The sequence below is a fragment of the Anabrus simplex genome, chromosome 6 (assembly GCF_040414725.1).
Source record: "Anabrus simplex isolate iqAnaSimp1 chromosome 6, ASM4041472v1, whole genome shotgun sequence".
Lineage (NCBI taxonomy): Eukaryota > Metazoa > Arthropoda > Insecta > Orthoptera > Tettigoniidae > Anabrus > Anabrus simplex.
Window position 1 is genome coordinate 312,643,875 of NC_090270.1, and position 21,510 is coordinate 312,665,384.

The window sequence follows — 21,510 nt, forward strand, 5'->3', positions numbered from 1 at the left end:
GTCATGTTGCCTATCTTTTCAAGGAGATTAACTTGCATTGCTGCATCTGTAAGGCTTTCTGAAAGTATGGCAAAGTCATCTGCAAATGCTAGGCAATTTATTGCAACACCTTTGTTCTTTTTCCCCTGTACGAGTGGCAATATTTTGGATTCTTTCAGTTTTTCATTCCAAATTCTTACAATTTTCTCCATGACACAGCTGAAAAGGAGTGGGGATACACCATCCTCTGCCTGACACCTGTAGGCCTATTTATTTTGAAAGGTCGAGATATTTCACCCTTAAATTTTACTTTCGAGATAGTGTCTCTACGGGTTTCACGAATTAGGTTTGCCAATTTAGTTTTAATGTATCATAATTTATTATTTTCATTTACCGTGTTGATTTTCGAGTTTCAGTAACCAGAACTGTATTAGGACTTCTTCAAACCAGTACTTTTAACGAGTTGAAACTGAATTGATTTCCCAGTTTCACACCAGTTCATTTGACTTCCGTAAACAACAAGCAGGGACATGTCTATAAGTACGGGCTGTGAAAGCATCAGTGGCAACAAACAGTGACGATTTAGGATATCTCCCTCTCACAACATTCAGTCCACCGAGCTTGATAGCTGCAGTCGCTTAAGTGCGGCCAGTAACCAGTATTTGGGAGATAGTGGGTTTGAACCCCACTGTCGGCAGCCCTGAAGATGGTTTTTCGTGGTTTTCCATTTTCACACCAGGCAAATGCTGGGGCTGTACCTTAATTAAGGCCACGGCCACTTCCTTCCCATTCATAGCCCTTCCCTGTCCCATCGTCGCCATAAGACCTATCTGTGTTGGTGAGACATAAAGCCAATACAAAAAAAAAAACATTCAGTCCACCTTTTTTTATGCTGAATGCATATGCTTCAAAAAGCAAGTAACAATCAGAGATAACTGCTTTTCACATAATACATAATAAGGTAGGCTATATTATAAATCCAGTGACTCACTGGCAGTATTGTATGTAAATAAGGTGTTCGTTTCTATTTTAAGTCATAAACATGCAGCACTAATTTCCCTCAGTTAATATTAGGACGGTGTAAATTTTTGTGATAATCATATGACTTTTTCAAGTCTTTATTTTAAAATGTTACGCTAAAGACTCTTTTAAATATGGTATTTCAAAGTGTTTCACCAAAATTTGCAGGACAAATCTTAAAGAAGCTTTTACTGTAATAAAGTGTTGACATTTTTAGTTGAACTTCATAACTCATAAGGACATTACCAAAGAGGAATGTAATTTCAACAAGAATTTTATATCACAGTTTACGTGTTGTGTGCATAGTTTTTAAGATTATTATATTGTAGATGAGGATGATCCAATAGTGGACCAAGACTAGTCCTACTTTTAATGAGGTAGAATAAAAATTCAATTATATTTGTACAGTGTTGATTAGGTGGGAAGTCCTAATAAAGTTCTGGTTACTGTCAGAATGTATCTCAAATATATCATTAGACAACTAAAAGTTGTAGTGTTAATGTCTGCTAAGGCAAAATTGTGCGAGGAATCTGGTCTTGTTTGAAGTCATATTAATTTATGTGCTTTGGCAAATATTGACACCAAGCAACCCGAAGTTGAAGTTGAAGGAAGTGGAAATTATGCAAATCTTACTTGAAATTGCTTTTAGAGAAGAGATGTGTTCTATGCAATGTCTAGGAACCCACCATCCCGCCCCCCAGAAGTACATTCACTTTTATAACCTTATAAAGAGCAGCACCCACCATTGTCCGTTGCTAAAGTTGCTACTTGCAATCCTATTGGCCAACGTGAAAAGAATGTAACATCATTGCCATCAATGATGATAACTAGATTGCGTTACCAATCGTCGGCTGAATAAAAGCACAAATAAAAACACCATGTAAAGGAAACAATGTGAAATACATAACAGCAATAATTTTATATGAAACTTACCTTAATGCAGTGGCGGATACAGGGCTGCGACAGCCTTAAAGAATTCATGCACCCCATAAGGAATTCTTAAATAGGGATTCGCCTTTCGTCTTCGGCGAAATAGAATCTGCTCTTATCGCCCTACAGAATGCTAGAGACCTAAAAGCCACCCCCTTTGCTTGGTCACAGTCCAATGGTTTTGTCACTAGTCTTAGTTTCCAACTAAACAAGTTGGCAGCATTGCTGACCGCTCAAGCACGTACTCATGTCCTCAGCGAGAAGACCATGAAAAGTAAACAAATGACAGTCATTCCCGTGCAGCTGAATGTAGTTATTATTGGGTAGCACGGCGTCAACTGTTGATTGTGCTTCATTGATCTTACTTACTTTAATAATGGAATATCGCACAGTGTGCATACATAAAAACTGAAGTACACAGTTGAACTAAGGACACTGTTCTTTTGGCACATAATATGCATGGCACCATTGACAAATTTTCCCATACAGTTTGCAAACAATCTGCATCTGGTTCGTGGAAGTACTATCTGAAGCACAGCTTGTAATGAAACCCATGGACTGCTAAGCGGGTTATGGTATGCCGCAGTTCATAGCCAGATTCACCCATTCTGACATCATCGTGGCGTCAGTTCAATAGAAATCTATCCATATATTCACTTTCTTTCAATGCACGCCAAACTTTAAACGAGAAAAGAAATGCTATTTGGTCCGACTTTTATTCCATGGACACCATAATAACAGAAGAGTGGAAGCAAGCAAATTACGAGCTATGGCATGTAATTACACATGTAAAATTCTAAATTCCCATGGAGGGAATTAGATATTTTTCACCAATAGAGCATGTCAAAAATGTCAAAAACATATCAGATGTAAGGCTTTTCAGGCGTTTGCTCTATTAACCAGCGTTTCAACTGTTGATTGTGCTTCATTGATCTTACTTACTTTAATAATGGAATATCGCATAGTGTGCATACATAAAAACTGAAGTACACAGTTGAACTAAGGACACTGTTCTTTTGACACATAATTTGCATGGCACCATTGACAAATAGAGCAAACGCCTGAAAAGCCTTATATCTGATATAGTTTTGACATTTTTGACATGCTCTATTGGTGAAAAGTATCTAATTCCCTCCATGGGAATTTAGAATTTTCCATTCGGAATTGCTAGGCAGGCAATAATTCCATTGTGGAGATTTATCTCCCGTATGCAGTTATCAGACTGTGCCTCTTATAAGGGCTTCTGATAAGTTCACCTGCATACACCCCAGCTTCAGTGGGTAGGGTCTGACACATCCCACTCTGATGAGTCTAGTGTCAGACCTAAGACGAAACGCTGGTTAATAGAGCAAATGCCTGAAAAGCCTTACATCTGATATGTTTTTGACGTAATTACATGTTACGCCACTCATGGATTTCACCACAGATTCTGCCAAACCAAAAACTTCCGCCAGTCGAACGAAGACTGTATATGTAACCTGTGCAACGATCATTGTGAAAGATACCATGCACAAAACTGCAAAATGAGGACAACCTCAGAAATAAGAATGGCATTAGCATAGTTGACCATCTGTACAAAAACTGTTTTTGCACATTGTGCGCTTTTCATTTAATAATAATATTCGCTTTCTTTTCCTTTAGTTGCTAAAGTAAAGCTTAGTATTGTGTCGTGGAGGACAATGGTCTTCTTAATCACATTTCCTCTGTAGAATGGCTGCCATATGAGCTCATTGGTTAATCTCGCAGAGGTGTTTCTTGCCAAAGAGAGCTTTTTGATGTACGTGGCCTTCACTCTTCTTAGTGTAGCTAGGTTATCCTTCAACAGGTGCTCCCAGATAATGTCTAATGTGTATGTAATGATAGGAGAAATCTTGAAGCTGTTAATACTAAAGCTATATTGTCAGTGGAAACTTCCTTCCTGATGACTGATTCAGCAACACTCCTTATTGCAATGTTGAACAATATTGGACTTACGGGAGAATCTCTTGAACTGATCTTGCCCTTCAGTTCTTGGCCGTGCTTCCTGAAAGTCAGTGTGTGATCGAGTTTGATGCCCAGATACCAGGGCATGTCAGTAGGCAAGGGTGAATCTTCTCCAAATGATGTTCAACTTTCATTGGGCCTCCCTGTGCAAAGATGGTAAGCAGAAACTTGTATCTTCCTTGGATTAGGTGGAATATCCTTCCTCGAACCTGTTTCTGCCTTACAGTACTGTCAGCGCTGACATTTCTCCACATTGTGGGGCTCGGGAATAGGAATAGAAGTTGTACAGATAGTAACTAGATCTTTCGCTTCCTTAGAAATGCAATGGTCACTCAGCAGCAGAGATATAATGCAAAGACAGTAAATCTTGATATGATCATATGTTGCAATATTGAATAATAATTGACTTATGGGATTTCCCTATAGTATCCCCAGTGTTTGGATTATTGGTCTGGAACACACAATATTGTGCAAGAATTCTATTAGTAAATGGGGATGTGTCCCCGAGTCTTGTAGCTTGGAGGGTAGGTACGACCTGTTAAAAGAACCAGGCACTTTGGTAAAATCACCAAAGATGGTATACAATTTCCCGCAGAAAACTTTTGTTGCTTCCAGTATATTCTCTGCAAGCTTCTGGCAGCCTGAATTGTGAACCTTCCTGGTCGGAAGCCAAATTATTTGTCAGGGATAATCTTATTTACTGAAGCCAGCCATGAGTCTGTTTGTTAGTAGCTTTGTTATTTTGAAGAGTACACATTCAAGAGCAGTTCTGCTGTAAGAATTCTAGAATCATGATTTCCTTTGTATAAGATATTGAATGTGTGGCCTCACTCCATCAGCCTGGGGCAGTGCCTTGCTAAAAACATTGCTTGAAAAGGAAGGTAATATTTTCCAGTACTAACTCCTTTTTTATGTGTTCGTACAAGATCTTGTCAGATATACTAGCTTTCCTGTAATAGCAATTTCGAATGACTCCTTCAACTTCTTCCGTTGAGAACAGGGAATATTCTTCTGATTCAACAGGATTTGATGATATTCTGGTCTGTTTGTTTTGCAGAACTGATATGAAATGTCTCTCTCGTCCATTGAGATGTCTTTCAGGATTTCAGGGGTCTTGGTTTTATAATGGAAGACGGTTCTATTTCTGAAAGTTTGAGGATTCTTTTCTTCATCCTGATAAAACACAGGGTTTACTCCTTTGTTATAGTCTTGTACTGCCTTCTCTTATTCAAATACTTCAGTAATGCTTCATCAGACTTCGATTGTTTTGCTTTGTTCAGAGCTCCTCAAGACCTTCTTTCTAGGCTATGTAACATGTCGAATTGTGCTTTCTTAAGGCGTTCCCTTCTAGGTATGGCAGATTCCTTCACGACTGCCTCTAATCCCTCTTCTACTTTGTTCATATTATCTTATTAGATGCTTCTTAGAATCCCTGTTATCTCATGCATATGTGTTTGGAGCTTGTCGAGATCCAGATTTCTAGACTTGGTTGAGTTACGAGGGGTATTATGTGGAATGTCAGTGCATAGGGTCTAAATCAGTTCTGTTGGTACATGTTTCCTACTAGTGACTGGCAGGAGAGAGGCCTTGGTATTTTTCAGGTCAGTGAAGATGTTGGTGGTGCAACTGCCATTGTGGATGATACTGTAGGCTATAGGTTTTGTCCTATTTGGTGCTGAGCAGGGAGAGTCCTTGTCTTTCCAAGTATTTAATAACAGCATTGGATTTTCTTGTAGACAGTCGATCATAGAGTTCAGGTCTCCACCTATCGTTAGATGTTTCAATTTTGGGACTGTCAGTATTGCTTGAGTTCAGTATAGCTTCCACATTTAACGTCTCCCATTATCTGCTCAATATACTAGATATGGGGTCTCCCTTGGTACCTCTCCCCTTCAATCATTCCTTCTAATAACAGTTTAAGCAAGCTGTGATGTCTTAGTATATGCCATATTAATTTTGTCTTTCAAGTTTTTATGCTCCTCCAAATAGCACGAGAGCAACATATCTGACCAAGAAAATGTCACACATCCAAACATTCACAAACACTCGACTGGCACAACTGTGCTTACAGTAAGCACATGTAGCAAATACTGCTTCAAAAAGTCTGGGGTTTGACTGTGGTATTCAGTGTATACCCATGAGTTGGCAGTACAAGGCAGAGCTTGTCTTCAAAATTTCAGCTTGATCTAGTGGATATAACGTGAGTAAAAGGAGAATAAACATTGCACGGCGAACACTTCGTCACCCATCAGGGATGCAACAGTAGCATGCAGCTCTATGTATGTCTATGTATATCTGTCACTAACTTTAAAACTCAGAAAATGTATTGAGGTAGACCTATAGAGGGATTTAAAATCAATTAGGAGTGGTACACCATTTTATAGGTTATTCAAAACAATCTGAGCATGTTTTATTGGGTAGGTTTTATTGACAGAAATTACATTTTTATATATTTAAGAATCATTCTTCTTTAAATTATCCTCTCTTTTTTTTTTTTTCAAGTACTTCAGTCCATCTTTCTGGCAATTTTTAGAATTCCATCTGCATAAAACTAGGCTGGCCTGAAGTTGTAAGACATCAGTAGTATTGAAATCACCAAATGATTATTAATTCAAAGAATACTTCAGTAACTGAGCTAGTTTTGAGTTGGTCTTCATATAGGCCTACACTTTTATGAGATTGTTGAATGCCTTTCAGAGCAATCTATGATATGAATTTCACAAATCAGTAATTTAACAACTGATCTCTCTCCATACACTGTATAAAAAAAATTGAAGCATCTGTCTGTCTGTTGGTTATTTTCACCAGAAATTTGCCTTTCTAAACGTTTTGTATCATTCTACAACAACTGCGACCATACCAACATGTGAAAATGCTGATCCAATTTACATGAACTTTTGTTATTGTGCTTTTGTTAGTCCATATTCAATAATTAATTTATCTTAATTCTATTAAAGTGTCCCTGTTGCATTTCATATATGAAGTGGGACTAACTCTTTTCATTATAGTAATATTTATGTTCACTGAGTTTTATTAAATTACATCCAAACGTTGTTTTCAGGATCATAGCCCTTGCACAAGCAGCAGCGAAAGGCATTACAGACAAGGATATTACAGCAGAAATTCCTGATCTACTGCCAGCTGAAAGAGCTAAGGCAATCAACACATTATTGGCACAGGTACAGTTGCTAATATTTTCATCTCATCTCTGATTGGTTGTTGCTTAATGAGTATCTGAATGAATATACAGATTTATTTAGTGGTGATATGCTGTTAAAAATAGTAAGTTTCACCAATCAACTGGAATGGTATTGGAGTCTGACAGTTGTTACTCAAAATGCTGTATTGTTACTAATTCGTGCTTACTTTTCTAATTGCATCTGAAAATTCTTAATAATATACCACTTCACACAGCACAAAATAGTTAAATCAGAGAAGAATGAATTGACTATGGGGTGCTGCTGGTAAGACGCTTTCCTCTTGTGCCCTAGAGTTTTTTTTTTTTTTTTTTTTTTTTAATTTTATAATTTGCTTTATGTCGCACCAACACGGATAGGTAATGATGGAATACAAAAGGCCTAGGAGTGGGAAGGAAGCGGCCGTGGCCTTAATTAAGGTACAGCCCCAACATTTGCTTGGTGTGAAAATGGGAAAACCAGGTAAGTTGGCCATGCAGTTAGGGGCGCGCAGCTATGAGCATGCATTCGGGAGATAGTGGGTTCGAACCCCACTGTCGGTAGCCTCGAAGATGGTTTTCCATGGTTTCCCATCTTCACGCCAGGCAAATACTGGGGGCTGTACGTTAATTAAGGCAACGGTCACTTCCTTCCCACTCCTAACCTTTGCCTGTCACATTGTCGCCGTAACACCAAACTGTCTTTTTTTTTTTTTTTTTTTTTCTATTTGCTTTACGTCGCACCGACACAGATAGGTCTTATGGTGACAATGGGATAGGGGAGGCCTAGGAGTGGGAAGAAAGTGGCCATGGTCTTAATTAAGGTACAGCCGCAGCATTCGCCTGGTGTGAAAATGGGAAACCACGGAAAACCATCTTCAGAGCTGCCGACAGTAGGGTTTGAATCCACCATCTTCCGGATGCAAGCTCACAGCTGCGCATCCCTATCCACACAGCCAACTTACCTGGTCTCTCATAATTTATGAGCTTTATGATCCATGTTGATGTAATTTGTTAACGAATATAGTATTAGAGGTTATTCCTTGTAATCAATACAATTCAAATTGGGACACAGTTATATGTTAAATATACACATGGTACAAGTTTCAGCCCTGAAATTATGGGCCATCTTCAGCCATACAACCATAATAATATTAAGAACGAAGTAGCCTATACAAATATCTTACAAATTATACACATAATCATCTTGTCAGTTGTTCTTTGAGTTCATCATTGATGCATGTTGTATAAATCAAGTCTACAACTTGATGTATTAAAATAACTTGCGCACATTAAAATTCTTATAAAACTAATGTAAGTTGGTTACAGTATTGTACATCATGTTGATGACACTTCTTGATCGTTGTTGTTTATAAGAAGTAAGATGGGGTCTTTTGATTTCACCATACAAACACATGTCTCTCAATATAACCATATAAATTATCCTGTCAGTCTGTTGCATTAATACATATTGACTATTGCATAAGTCTGTACTTGATAGTATTAAAATAATGTGTGCACATTAAAGTTTTATAAAACTACAGTTGACCTTTGTTATAATGACATTGTTTTCAGCAACAACTCGTCTATAACATCATGTTTTCTGTGGTATGGACATATTCCTCATAGGAAATGTGTTTTTCAGCCTTGCTTTTTACAACAAATGTATATGCGTCTACCTCGCATATAACGTCATTTTCAACCTCAGTTTCAAATAAAATTTTCTAAGAACTAAAGTATTTTAAGAAATATTTTGTGGAAATCGGACAGCCTGGCAAATTCTTTCCAGTCTCCTTTTGTCATAGACCTCGGGAATGCAGGCAGATTCCCAACCCCATTGCAACCCACCCAAATTCTTGTGGTACAATATTAACGGTACCTACTTGCTGTCAGCTTCGACTGGAAGTTTCCTCAAGGTGCACGCATTTTAACGCAGTATGACTGCTAAAAGAAAAGTTATGACGTTGGAAAAAAAAGTTAACGTAATTCACCAAATTGAGAATAGAATTTAAAAAGCTGAGTGTGTCATGATTTTGGCCTTGTTAATTGTACAGTCCATAAAATTTGGAAGAGCAAGGATAAAATTGTTGCTGCATTTGATCAGAATGGTTCGAAAATTAAGCGGCAACAAAAAAACCTGAACGGAGTGACATGGATGAATAAATAAATGATTACTGGATTAAAGCCACTATGTTTATTTAATGAAGCTGAGCTTTCAGCCAAATTGCATTGGCCTTCATCAGGGCAAGTTAAATTCTGCTTCTGACAGTGAGCAAAGAAATTCAAAGAAACGTGGAAGTCACGGCCGTACTATCCATGGCCTACCCCACTAATAGATCTCAAGGATCTTCGTGCTGTAATTCACCGCCCTCTGTCGACGGTTTCATGAGCGTCTCCCGCTGTTCCATGGTGGTGTTATGCATGTATTTCTGCAGTACAGGTCTCCATGTATTTGATAACTTGAAGCCATCTTCCCTGTTGATGTTATTTGGGCACAGCTCTATCTCTATGGCTTCTCTTACCAGTCGAGCATAGTCTTTTACAGACGTGATGACCTTCGCCTGGTCAAAGAGGATTTCATGGTCTGTGCTGTAGAAATGTTTTGCTGTGGCAGACTGGCTTATGGCATTCTCTGTGGAGAATGAAAGAGCGACATTCTTTACCAATCTAATGTGTTCTTTCACCCTGGAACTGACAAGCCTTTTTGTCGTGCCTATATATGAGCAACCACAACCACATGGAACTTCATACACGCCCAGTGTTTCAAGATGTGGTTTTTCTTTGAATGGTCAAAACAGGGATTTGAGCTTCCGGTCTATGGTGAAAACTGGAATTATATTGTGCTTCCTAAGAATGCGCCCTATTCTGTAAGTTATACCTGCCACATAAGGAAGGAATACTTTCTTCTTTTTACTGTAGTCCTGGTTGGTACTATCCCTGTTAGGTTCCCTGATCTTCACAGCTCGTGCGATGTCTCCTGACGTATAGCTGTTTTCCTTCATGGATGTTGTCAGTTCTCTTAATGCACTTGAGCAGTTATCAGCATCTGCAACGTTATTCACTCTAGTAAATAACGTTCGAAGGAGAGCTGCTTTTTTGCACGGGTGGTGATGTGAGGACTTATGAAGGTATCTTTCAGAATGTGTAGGTTTCCTGTACATTACAATCATTCTTCTCGTATACTAGCACATCAAGAAAAGGTAATTTACCTTCATTTTCTACTTCCATCGTGAATTTGATCTTACTGTTAATGGAATTTAGGTGTTCCAAAAATTCACTTAATGTTTCACTTCCATGTGGCCAGACCGAAAATGTGTCATCCACGTAACGATAGAAGTACTTAGGTTTCAATGGCACTGTAGTTAATGCAGCAGACTCAAAGTGTTCCATAAAAATATTAGCAGCCACTGGTGACAGAGGTGAACCCATTGTATAACACCACCATGGAACAGCGGGACACGCTCACGAAACCATCGACAGAAGGCGGTGAATTATAGCATGAAGATCCTTGAGACCTATTAGTGGGGTAGGCTGTGGATAGTATGGCCATGACTTCCATGTTTCTTTGAATTTCTTTGCTCACTGTCGGAAGCAGAATTTAACTTGCCGTGATGAAGGCCAATGCAATTTGGCTGAAAGCTCGGCTTCATTAAATAAACATAGTGGCTTTAATCCAGTAATCATTTATTTATTTACATTAATACTATGGGCCACAAAAACCTACGTTCATTACTGACATGGATGAAGTTCTACTTAAGTGGTTCAAATGACAGAGAAGCTACAATGTACCCATTAGCGGACCTCTCCTTATGGTGAAAGCAGAACTAGCCAGGAAATTAAAAGATGAAGAATTTGTGTGCAGCAGTGGCTGGATCAAGCAGTGTCACAATATTAGTTTTGGCAAAGTGAGCGGCGAAGCATATAGTGTGAATGCCGAAACAACCCCAGAATGGCTTACTACCGTGTGACCTAATATGCATGAAGGAAATGCTGATTGTGACATGTTTAATGCAGACGAGACTGGCAATTTCTTTAGATTGACACCAGACAAAACTCTGAAATTCAAATGTGTTGGTGGCAAGTTATCTAAGGAGTGAATAACAGTTCTGGTTTGTGCTAATGCAGACAGAACTGAAAAGAGAAAACTGTTCGTGATTGGCAAATAAAAAAATCCTAGATTCCTTAGGCATGTAAAAAATCTACAGATACACTACAGTGCTAATAAAAAATCTTGGATGACTTCTGAATTGTTTGAAGCTGAAATGAAGTGTTGGAGTTGGGGGCTTGGAATTCAGAAAAGAAAGATCCTGGTTCTTATTGACAACTGTCCAGCACACCCTGTAATCTCAGATCTGGAGAACATGAAGCTTGTTTTTCTTCCTGCAAAAAAGACAAGCATATTGCAGCCTATGGATCAAGGGGTAATTATGAGTCTTAAATATCGCTGTTGTAAGCTGATATTGATGAAAATGATAATGACTCGAGGAAAAGCAGGATTATTCTATTATAACACTGATAGATGCAATCGGATGCGTTACAAAAGCATTGAAATGGGTCACTACCAAAACGATCCAGGACTGTTTCCACCATGCCAGAATCTCATCAATAGAAGAAATAAATGCTGCCAGAACTGAAGATACGTCCAATGATCTGCTGTTATCTGCATTTCTGCAAGAAACCAACTGTGATGTGGGTATCAGTGCACTCAAAGAACAATTGATATTGTAAGATATTTGTATAGGCTAAGTAGTTTTCAATATTATTATGGTTGTATGGCTGAAGATCAAGAAAGTATCACAAGCCAGGCATTGAGCTGGAATCCTCAAGGTAGTCGCAGGCAAGGCAGACTGATGATTACCTCGAAGAGAACCATAGATAGGGAGATTGCTGCAGTTAACAAGACATGAAGGGAGGTGAAAGCATTGGCGGTAGATAGAACAAGCTGGAGAAATTTCGTCGAGGCCCTATGTTCCACCTGGAATTAAAGGAAATAAGTCATGGCTGAAGATGGCCCAAGATTTCAGGGCCGAAACTAGTACTATCTATGGCAGTGCGACGTAAAGCAAAATTGTAAAACGAAAAATATATAAGAAAACTTTAAAAAAGGGGAAACCATGGAAAAATACATTCAGGGTTGCTGACAGTGAGATTCAAATCTACCATATCCTGATTGCAAGCTCACAGCTACTCAAAGAACCATTGTTCATCCATCTCGCATATGGATGTCCTCAGTTCACCTCAATTACAGTCTCAAATGCTTGAAGAACACCGCTTCCTTTGAAAAGGGACATCTTTTTGAAATTCTGTTTTCTCTGATGCTTATAATGTTTGAATGGCCACAGAATATGAAGTACCAGAATAGTGGAGGGCAGGAAAATAAATAATCCATGTAGAAATGTTAATAGAAGCTCTTCTTTTCATCTGGAAACTAATCCAATAGCTCTAGTAATGGGAAAGCTCCCTTGTCTAATGACTTCTCATAACCTGCATTACACTAAGGTCCTGTGCCCTAAAAAAAGTTAAAAATTTAATGTCAACATTTTTGATGTTGAGGTTCCAGATCTTGTATCAAATCAAACTGGCTTGCTGCAGATGAAATGTTTGCAGCCATACTGCTGAAAATACTTCACCCTGCTTTCATCAAATGCCAGATGGTCTTTGGGGACCAAATTTATCTTGTAATTAGATCATTATCACTTACCCTCCTGGATTGTCTGCACAGTGTAGGAAACAACAGATCTGAAGAAGTCTACCTTGTGACATGGCCAAATTCTTTATGTTTTCTTTTGAGACTCATTAGTTCTGCTTAGATGGCATATTATTGTACCTACTAAAAATACTGCACCGAGCTCGATAGCTGCAGTCGCTTAAGTGCGGCCAGTATCCAGTATTCGGGAGATAGTAGGTTTGAACCCCACTGTCGGCAGCCCTGAAAATGGTTTTCCGTGGTTTCCCATTTTCACACCAGGCAAATGCTGGGGCTGTACCTTCATTAAGGCCATGGCCGCTTCCTTCCCACTCCTAGCCCTTCCCTGTCCCATCGTCGCCATAAGATCTATCTGTGTCGGTGCGACGTAAAGCAACTAGCAGAAAGAAAAAAAAAAAAAATTGCAATGAAAGAACAGGTTTCTTCCACAGTGATCCTGCTTGTTCAAAAACATACCTCATCTTCTAGTTTTAAGTCATGCCATGGAGAGATAGAAACATGAAAAGGAACATGTAATAGGATGAACGCAATAACTGTTCACTGTGGGAAGAGGGAACAATAAAGAGGAGACAAGGACAAACATGAAACACAAAAGGCCAAGGAAAATCTCCATATCTTTATACTCTGGTGTCTTCAAATACAGAAGACCATTCAGTTTATATCCAACTGTTTGTGTAACACTAGCTTGCTGCCATGTAGCAAGTGACCGTTGGACCTACAAATCTACTGTCATAAGTGTGTTGTGTCTGATCTTGTAGGTGTCTGAGTGTTATGAAATGGCACCAAAAATCACCAGTTATTGGGACGGGTATATTATGGCCCCTTTCCATGCTCATTTTTTTTGTACACACACGTAGTGAAACACCATTGAGAAAATGGGTTAACACTCAGGGTGTCTATTACGTAAGCTATTGTGGCCTATTACGAACAACAGAAGTCTTTGTGAAACATTTGCCCATGATGATCACTAGGAAGAGAGATCCAAAAAAATTGTTGTCTGTAGTGCTTCGGAGGATTCACTGATTGACGTGCCAAGAAAATTTGTCGACCCAGCATGGTAAGTTGATGATATGCAAGGCTGAAAGAAACCTGAAAGTGAATACAAGAGCTGGGTTGAGTGGCTCAAACGGTTGAGGCGCTGGCCTTCTGACCCCAACGTGGCAGGTTCGATCCTGGTTCAGTCCGGTGGTATTTGAAGGTCCTCAGTAAATTGACTGGCACGTGAAAGAGCTCCTGTGGGACTAAATTCCCGCACCTCAGCATCTCTGAAAACCATTAAAATAGTTAGTGGGACGTAAAGCAAATGATATTATTTATTGTGAATATAAGATACTTCCAGAAATCCAGTATGACACCTATCTATTAGGCAAATATTCCACACTTATATGAAGCAGATCCAAACAAGGTGCAGATTGATATAGATATAGGAATTGTGTAATTCCATTTCAAGACATTCCTGTAAAGAGCCCTGTTGCCAGTCCATGGAATTTCTGAGCATTTGGTCTGTGGAAAGCTTGCAAAGAAGAATGTGACAAAATTTCAGTGCCTGTGCTCCGCCAGAGTTTGCTTCATTGGAAACTTTGATATCGGGCTATAGTCCACAGGGCTGGGGGTCCAATAGAATATGCGACTGGTGGTGTTTGCGAAGTATCTCGTAAGGTGAGTACTCTTGAAAATCAGTTGGGTATAAATTAATCAACCATCTGTAGATAAATTTTCTACTCATCAGTCCCGCTTCTTTTACATCCATCTCTTCTCAGCCTCTGATGAGCTTGTTTCTGCTTCCTAGCTTCTTCAGGAGGGTGGGCATTAATACTCTGTGAGGGCCCATCTTCACAGATCATAGAATAAGAAGAAAACCAGATAAATATAGGAAAAATGTAAAGATGAATACAGGTGGCAAAAGATTAAAAACACAGGACAAATACAACATGCGAAAAGGATCCTGACGAGATAGTGCCTGAGATATATTTCCTGGTCTCATCATGTGAATGTTCAACAATCTCACCATCTCTAAATTGAAATACACCTCTGAACAACGCCATATAGCACATTTTTGGTCAAGTTGAGTTTAAGGCCGAACACTGATATATAGAGCATTATGTGCATGCTGATACATGAAACAAGGTAGGATGTTATTTACAAGCACTTTGTTGTGAGTCTACAAGTTTGGTGCTAGATGGAACACCCCTGTATGGCATAGTGGAGTCTGTAACATGGCGAACGCAGGAGATGCTGTGTTGTGTCCTAGTAGTGTAAAGCGACTGAACAGATCAAGAAAACGTAAAGTGAGTGGAAGGATATTACGCGCAAAACATTGAGGGATCAGGGGAAGGCATATATAAATCAACATGGAAGAAATATCGCTGCTAAACAGCGTCTCAACCAAGTAAATGGAACAACACTGTATGGTTTCTCAAGTGATGATTCCTATGCAGTCGAATACGAAACGTGCTGGAAACAAACCCTTCACAATGACTGAACTTGAACAAACTGATTTTAAGGATTTAAATGAGGTCGAAGCATCCATAAACAGAAACTGTAGCGTAAAAATAATGAAGGTTATGTGGTTAAAATTGACCAGAGATGATCCAATTGCACTGAGTGCTCGTGAGTCCTGTAACATTCTTCGACCATGGATGAGATACACTATATTAATCAAGAACAAAGCAACATCATGGAACAGTGTTTCAGCAGGTACTCTGTCACAGAATCTTCCTGCCTTATATGTAAGTCCACTTCCCATCACCAGAGAGAAGAAAATTTGTTTACTAGACATGTGCAAGTATCTGAGCACAGAATACAGGAATTTTCATGAAAATCTCCTCTCTGAAGACTAGCATTGCTGTTTTGACTTTGTGAAGTATTGTATACCTTGACATAGTTGCATTCTTTCATTTTTATTTGATTTTCTTGTCAATTTTTAATGGTTTATCTGTTTTTTCAATTTTAGTCAGACTGTCTGGTTGAAGTATGATGATATTTTCAATTATTTTCAAAGTAATGTCAATAATTTTACTAGATATATTAACTGGGAAATATAGTGCAGTGTGTGTTATGTCCATGTAATAAATGTATTTTATGTGTATTGAAGTACATTAGAAAACGATTTCTGATATCATGTTCACACGTGTTGTGTTTGCTATGGAACTACGCTGTATGGGCAATTGTATACAGCATTGTTCCACTATATTGAGATTTCAAATAGGTGCCGCACTGTCGTTGGATCAGCATTATGGTATCTCATGGTTGAACTTGATTTGTTATTCACCAATTACCGTACGTTTAATTGTTTTAAAGTCGAAAATTTTGTGCAATGAAGAAACGTTTTTCTTTGTTCCTGTACATTTTGATGAAAGTGCCATACAACATTGTTCGGTGATGTGCTTCTGTTGTTCAAATATTTCCACATATTGTTACGTGCGAGCCCTGTCGTGGCCCCTTTCAGTACTTCCTGGAAGGAACTAGTGATTCAGATGACCTGGGAGCTTCCAGCCAGCTTGGAGGGCATGGCCAGCCTTTCCATTTATTTGTTCTCTTCGTCTGGTTTCCCCATGTGTTCCTGAATGTTCCATCTCTAGCCACGTCGTGAACATTCTGGTACTCATCGCCCGAGCTATAAAAAGGAGGCTAGCCCCAAACAGTCGGTCAATGTGGGACTCAAAGTTGGAGTCGGAGCTGGACTCGGTGTGTTGAGGTTTGATGGCTGGACTGAGGGTGACACTGGTGGTGGCTGTCACTAGTGTCCCACCAGAATATGAATGAGGAGCAGTTGTTATGTTAAGTGAGTAACTGGATTCCATCCCCACATTATCAATACATACTTTCATACCATTTTCATTCATCCAACACTTTCCGTGTAGGCCTATATGCATCCTCACGCTTGCTGGTATCTTTTCCTTAGGCTGAGTCTTTTGCTTGAAGATTATCATTGGTGACAGCTTAGTACCATGAACACAACATTGCATGTAATATAAGTCACAGCAGCCAAGTAGTACAGTGAAGTGTGCTTTCTCATTTAAGAAATAAAATATTAATTAAGTCAGCCTAATCAATACGTATATTGATTATTGTATTGTATTGTATTGTCCTGCCTGCTTGTTTTCACTGTAATGCTTTTTTCACCTTCCTGAGCAGCAATCGTATTTGAGGGTACATTAAAGATGAGCAGCATTTCATCCTTATTCATTATCTGTCCCATTTCAGATTTGTAAAGTTTTGAAAGAAAAGAAAATATAAAGAACAATAAATATGTACCTTCGTTATATAAGACATATCCCATTTCAAAGTTCTATTTTTAAGGGTAAAAAAAAAAAAAAGCATGACTGTCTTATACACTAGAAAATACAGTAACTCCTTTGCATGTTCATGTTTAACAACAAAAAGCATTATTTTATTCCACCATTAAATGTCAAATAAGAAACATCCAAGAGATATAAATTCTGTACACAGTAGAGGATTTTCAATTGTTTATCAGTAACAATTTGTGATAAGTTTTCTTTGGAGACCTTCCTGTTTCCTTTTCCTGTCTACCAAATCTGAAAAACTGAAATACACTATTGCCAGCAAGTTCACTATTTAAAAAAACTAGGTAGTAGCACTTTAAATAAAGTGAAGGTAGACAACTTTTTCTTTCTTTCTTTCTTTCTTTCTTTCTTTCTTTCTTTCTTTCTTTCTTTCTTTTGTAACTGTTTTATAGTGGTTTAATGTTGTGGCTATTGTATGTGTTCTTGGTGATTTTTTTGTTCTCTGATCAGTTTATTTATTCTGTCATACCATGTCTGCTTTTCATTGAGGTTAAATGTTATTATTTCTCCTAAATACTGTATTTAAATTTGTCAACAACCGTGATTTTATTTATGAGTGGTGGATCAGTTAACATGATTTCTGTCTTTTTGAAGGATATCCTGTCCAGTTTTCTGCACTATTTCCTGTAGTGATTTAACTTGTTGTACTTCCTGAACATTGTTGGACAGAGGAGCAGGTCCTCAGTGAATAAGAAAAATAAGAAACTGTAACAGGCATGTTAATAACATTTTGTTACATGTTTACTATTGTTTTAGCTGGGCTGAGTGGCTCAGATGGTTGAGGCGCTGGCCTTCTGAACCCAACTTGGCAGGTTCGATCCTGGCTCAGTCCTAAGATGCTCAAATGTGTCAGCCTTGTGTTGACAGATTTACTGCACATAAAAGAACTCCTGCAGGGCTAAATTCCGGCACCCCAGCATCTCCAAAAACCGTAAAAGTAGTTAGTGGGACATAAAACCAATAACATCAGTATAATTATTATTACTATGAAAACTGTTTTTCTGGGCCGATGACCTTAGATTTTAGGCCCCTTTAAACAACAAGCATCAAAACTATTTTATAAAACTATTATCCCAAGGACAATATATCCTAGCAAGTAAGAGGAACAAAGAAAATATAAATTTAGTTGAGATACACCATGAGAGATTGTGGTTTCTTTTTGTTAAATTCCTTTCTACATTTAACTGTGCAAATTTACCTTTGTTATAGGGACTGATCGATTTGTTTAATCAAGCAGGAACCCTGATCTACAGAGTGAGAGATCCTTCAAAGACTCAGAAGGTTGAAGGCGCTGATAATGAAGAAAAGATTGTGTATCGTATTATTGAGGAGGCTGGAAATATGGGCATATGGATACGTGACATTAGGAATAAGTCCAACCTGATTCCTACACAGCTTAACAAGATCATAAAAGTACTTGAAAATAAGAAACTCATCAAAGCAGTTAAATCTGTTGCAGTAAGTATTTTTCCTTTTTTAACCCAGGTTGTATATTTACTGAGTGAGTCTTTTTTAAGTAGTGTTGAATAAAACAGCAATGTTTATGATAATTGCTTGATTGAAAATTAATTAATTGCAATATTTTCATTTCTATCCGTATTGTAAACCCTTGATAATTCACATATAATTTTATTCTCCAAACTTTCGCAGCCTTAAAGTCCATAAATATAATCTAGGAGTAGTAGATCATGCCTTAATTATTAATATTTCTACCTTGCTGAACCTTCTTCATGGTTAATATATTGAAAAATGAATTTGTTATATTGCTCTCAGCAGATGGTATAAATCACGGTAAATAGTGATTATTGTCCTAAGAGGCAAAATACCTCAGTAAAATAGTTGCCAGATTGGAAAGCCATGTCAGAAATAAAACTAACTACAGTATGCATGGTCTCCTGACTGAATTAAGATGATTAAATTATATAGATGGGAATCATCATTTGCTTAGTATATAAATATGTATCACCTGAATTAAAGTTAATTAAAGTTTAGCAATTTCTTTCACCACTTGAAGATGAAGAGTGTCTCAAACATCTGGAATACCTCAACAGCTGGATACTGTACTACTGTATAGCTAAATCTGTGTGTCTTTCCAGCAGTGATTGTAGAAGTAAAATGATTGTCTAGAAATTCATTATTATTGGAAGAACTAGTAGTTCTTCCATCTCTCAGACTATGTTCAGGAAGACTACCATGGTGAGCAGATCCTGCCATGTCGGGTGTTTTTTTCCAAATCAAAGACCAATGGAAGGAAATGTGGAATGCTTCACTACGCACAAATGACCACCTTGTCCAAGAACCAAGTCCTCAATCACCCTGCTTCAATTTAAGTCACCAAAGCAAATCAATTATAAAGAAGGGTACCAAACTCGATAGCTGCAGTCGCTTAAATGCTGCCACTATTCAGGAGATAATGGGTTCGAACCCCACTGTTGGCAGCCCTGAAGATGGTTTTCCATGTTTTGTACAAGAATCAAACTACAGAGGGATATAAAAAAGAACTAATTATCCAGAAAGGAGTGAGGCAGGTTTATAGCAAACTGTGTTTCTCCATCTTTTAGGCAGTAAAAGATACTGAAGTGGCAAGTATGGTAGTAAAAAGCATGTCCTCACACCTAAATTGTGCAGCTCTTTTTAGACACACCCCCAGTGGAGGTGAGCTGCATGTACTGTTTTAACCACATACCTGCCCTCCTGAAATCTCTTGCAGTACTGGGAATCAAACCCCATCCCCCGAGGGTGGCAGTTAATAGTGCTCTTATGGTATGGAAGTAGACAGTGTGACAGTAGGAGGCCAAAACTAGAATATAACAAGCAGATTAAAGTAAATGTAGGTCTGCAGTATTTACGTATAGATGCAAGATAAGCATAGAACAGAGTTTCATCATCGGGAATTGTATCATACTGATTTATGGTCGGATAACCCAAGTAACAACATTGTAATCATCATTAGTAGATATCACCCTACTTAGAATACAGGTTAACTCAGCGAGTTGGCCAGGTGGTTTGGAGTAGAAAATCTTTCAGGGAAAATGGACAGAAATAAACTAAGATGGTTTGGTTTGGTTTGGTTTGGAAAATGGAAGGATACCAAAGCAAATTAGGGAGGCTAAGACTGGAAGAAGGAGATCCCAGACTAAATTGGTTGGAATCGATCATGAACAGCATAATAAGAAGGAACCCGGATTGAAACACAGTTGAGGGGAACAGCAACGATGGTTTTATAGAGGAAGATGGAAAGGTATGATTAGCTTTGTTCCAACACACTCCCTGACAGGTTCATGTACTGTCAGGAGTCTGTGCAGTACAACCATAGCATTCGAACGTGCTCCGAATGCAAATCGGTACTGCTAGTTGACTGTTCCAACAAACTGAGGACTGGTGCGTGAACTGCTTTGCGTATGGTCGGAACAGTCCACAAATCAAAGCGTGAACTATTTGTCAGAAGCATGTGTAATGAAGGCCAAGTTTTACACAGCTGATTGAACTATTTGTCAGACATGAAGACCATGTTTTACACAATTGATTGCACTCGGAAGTAAAATATTTCATATTAAACTCAGTGATTTGGGGGATGACTCGGATTTCATGACTTCAGACTCAAGTGATGATCTGGAAATGCAAATTAATATGCCAAGGAAGAGCAATGAGAATTACTTAGGTAATATGTGATTGCATAATTGTTGCACAGCAAATATTAATTCACTTTAAATTTAAGGTGTATGGTATCTTAAGGCTAGTATTTTCAACACTAATAACCTCCAAATGCGTTTTAGATTATGTTTAGTGGTCGTGGAAGTCTTCATTACCTGGCATCCATTCTATTTTAAAGATACATTTCAGATGAGACAGTACCCAGTTACGATGAGAACCAATTCATAGAAAATTTTTGCATCAGCAAAATAGCTAGTTAACAGCAATTATTGCTGTTAGATATGAACAAAGTGAGCAATATAAGAGTGGTTTCCCACTTTGAGCCAGGGTAGTTGCACCAAGATTTAGCATTTTGATTGCAGTATAATAATATAGGTCTATATTTTGTTCACTTTTAACAGTAAGTCTTATGTTTGTAGGTTCTAGTATTTCTGTGGTGTATTGACCATCAGACCTCAAGCTTTTGCAATGTCGCAGATAGGTTTGACATCTTTTTGAGCACCTTGTGTAGAATTATTAGAAGGGTGGTCATATTTGTAAGCAACCTTTCACCTCAGTTTATCACATGGCCTACAGTAGGCAAAAAGATGACTATAGAAAACCATTTCAGAGGAAATGGATTTCCAGGAGTAATTGGAAGTATTGACGGATGCCATGTAAGGATTGATAAATTGGATTATGATCCAGATTCATACATAAACAGGAAAGGTTTTTATTCAATACAGGTTAGGCATATTTATGTGTGATTATCAATG

At 38.3% G+C, this 21,510-nt stretch overlaps 1 protein-coding gene across 2 annotated transcripts in view; it reads left to right on the forward strand.

Moving 5' to 3' along the window:
• The window catches only part of LOC136876523 (DNA-directed RNA polymerase III subunit RPC6), a 72,460-nt gene that overhangs the window by 1,957 nt on the left and 48,993 nt on the right, over window positions 1–21,510 (forward strand). For both annotated transcript variants that reach the window (XM_067150541.2, XM_068228128.1), the window contains exons 2-3: window positions 6,974–7,091; window positions 18,311–18,559. In XM_067150541.2, coding sequence (XP_067006642.1) covers window positions 6,974–7,091; window positions 18,311–18,559 — 367 coding nt within the window. The remainder of the gene's footprint in view (window positions 1–6,973; window positions 7,092–18,310; window positions 18,560–21,510) is intronic.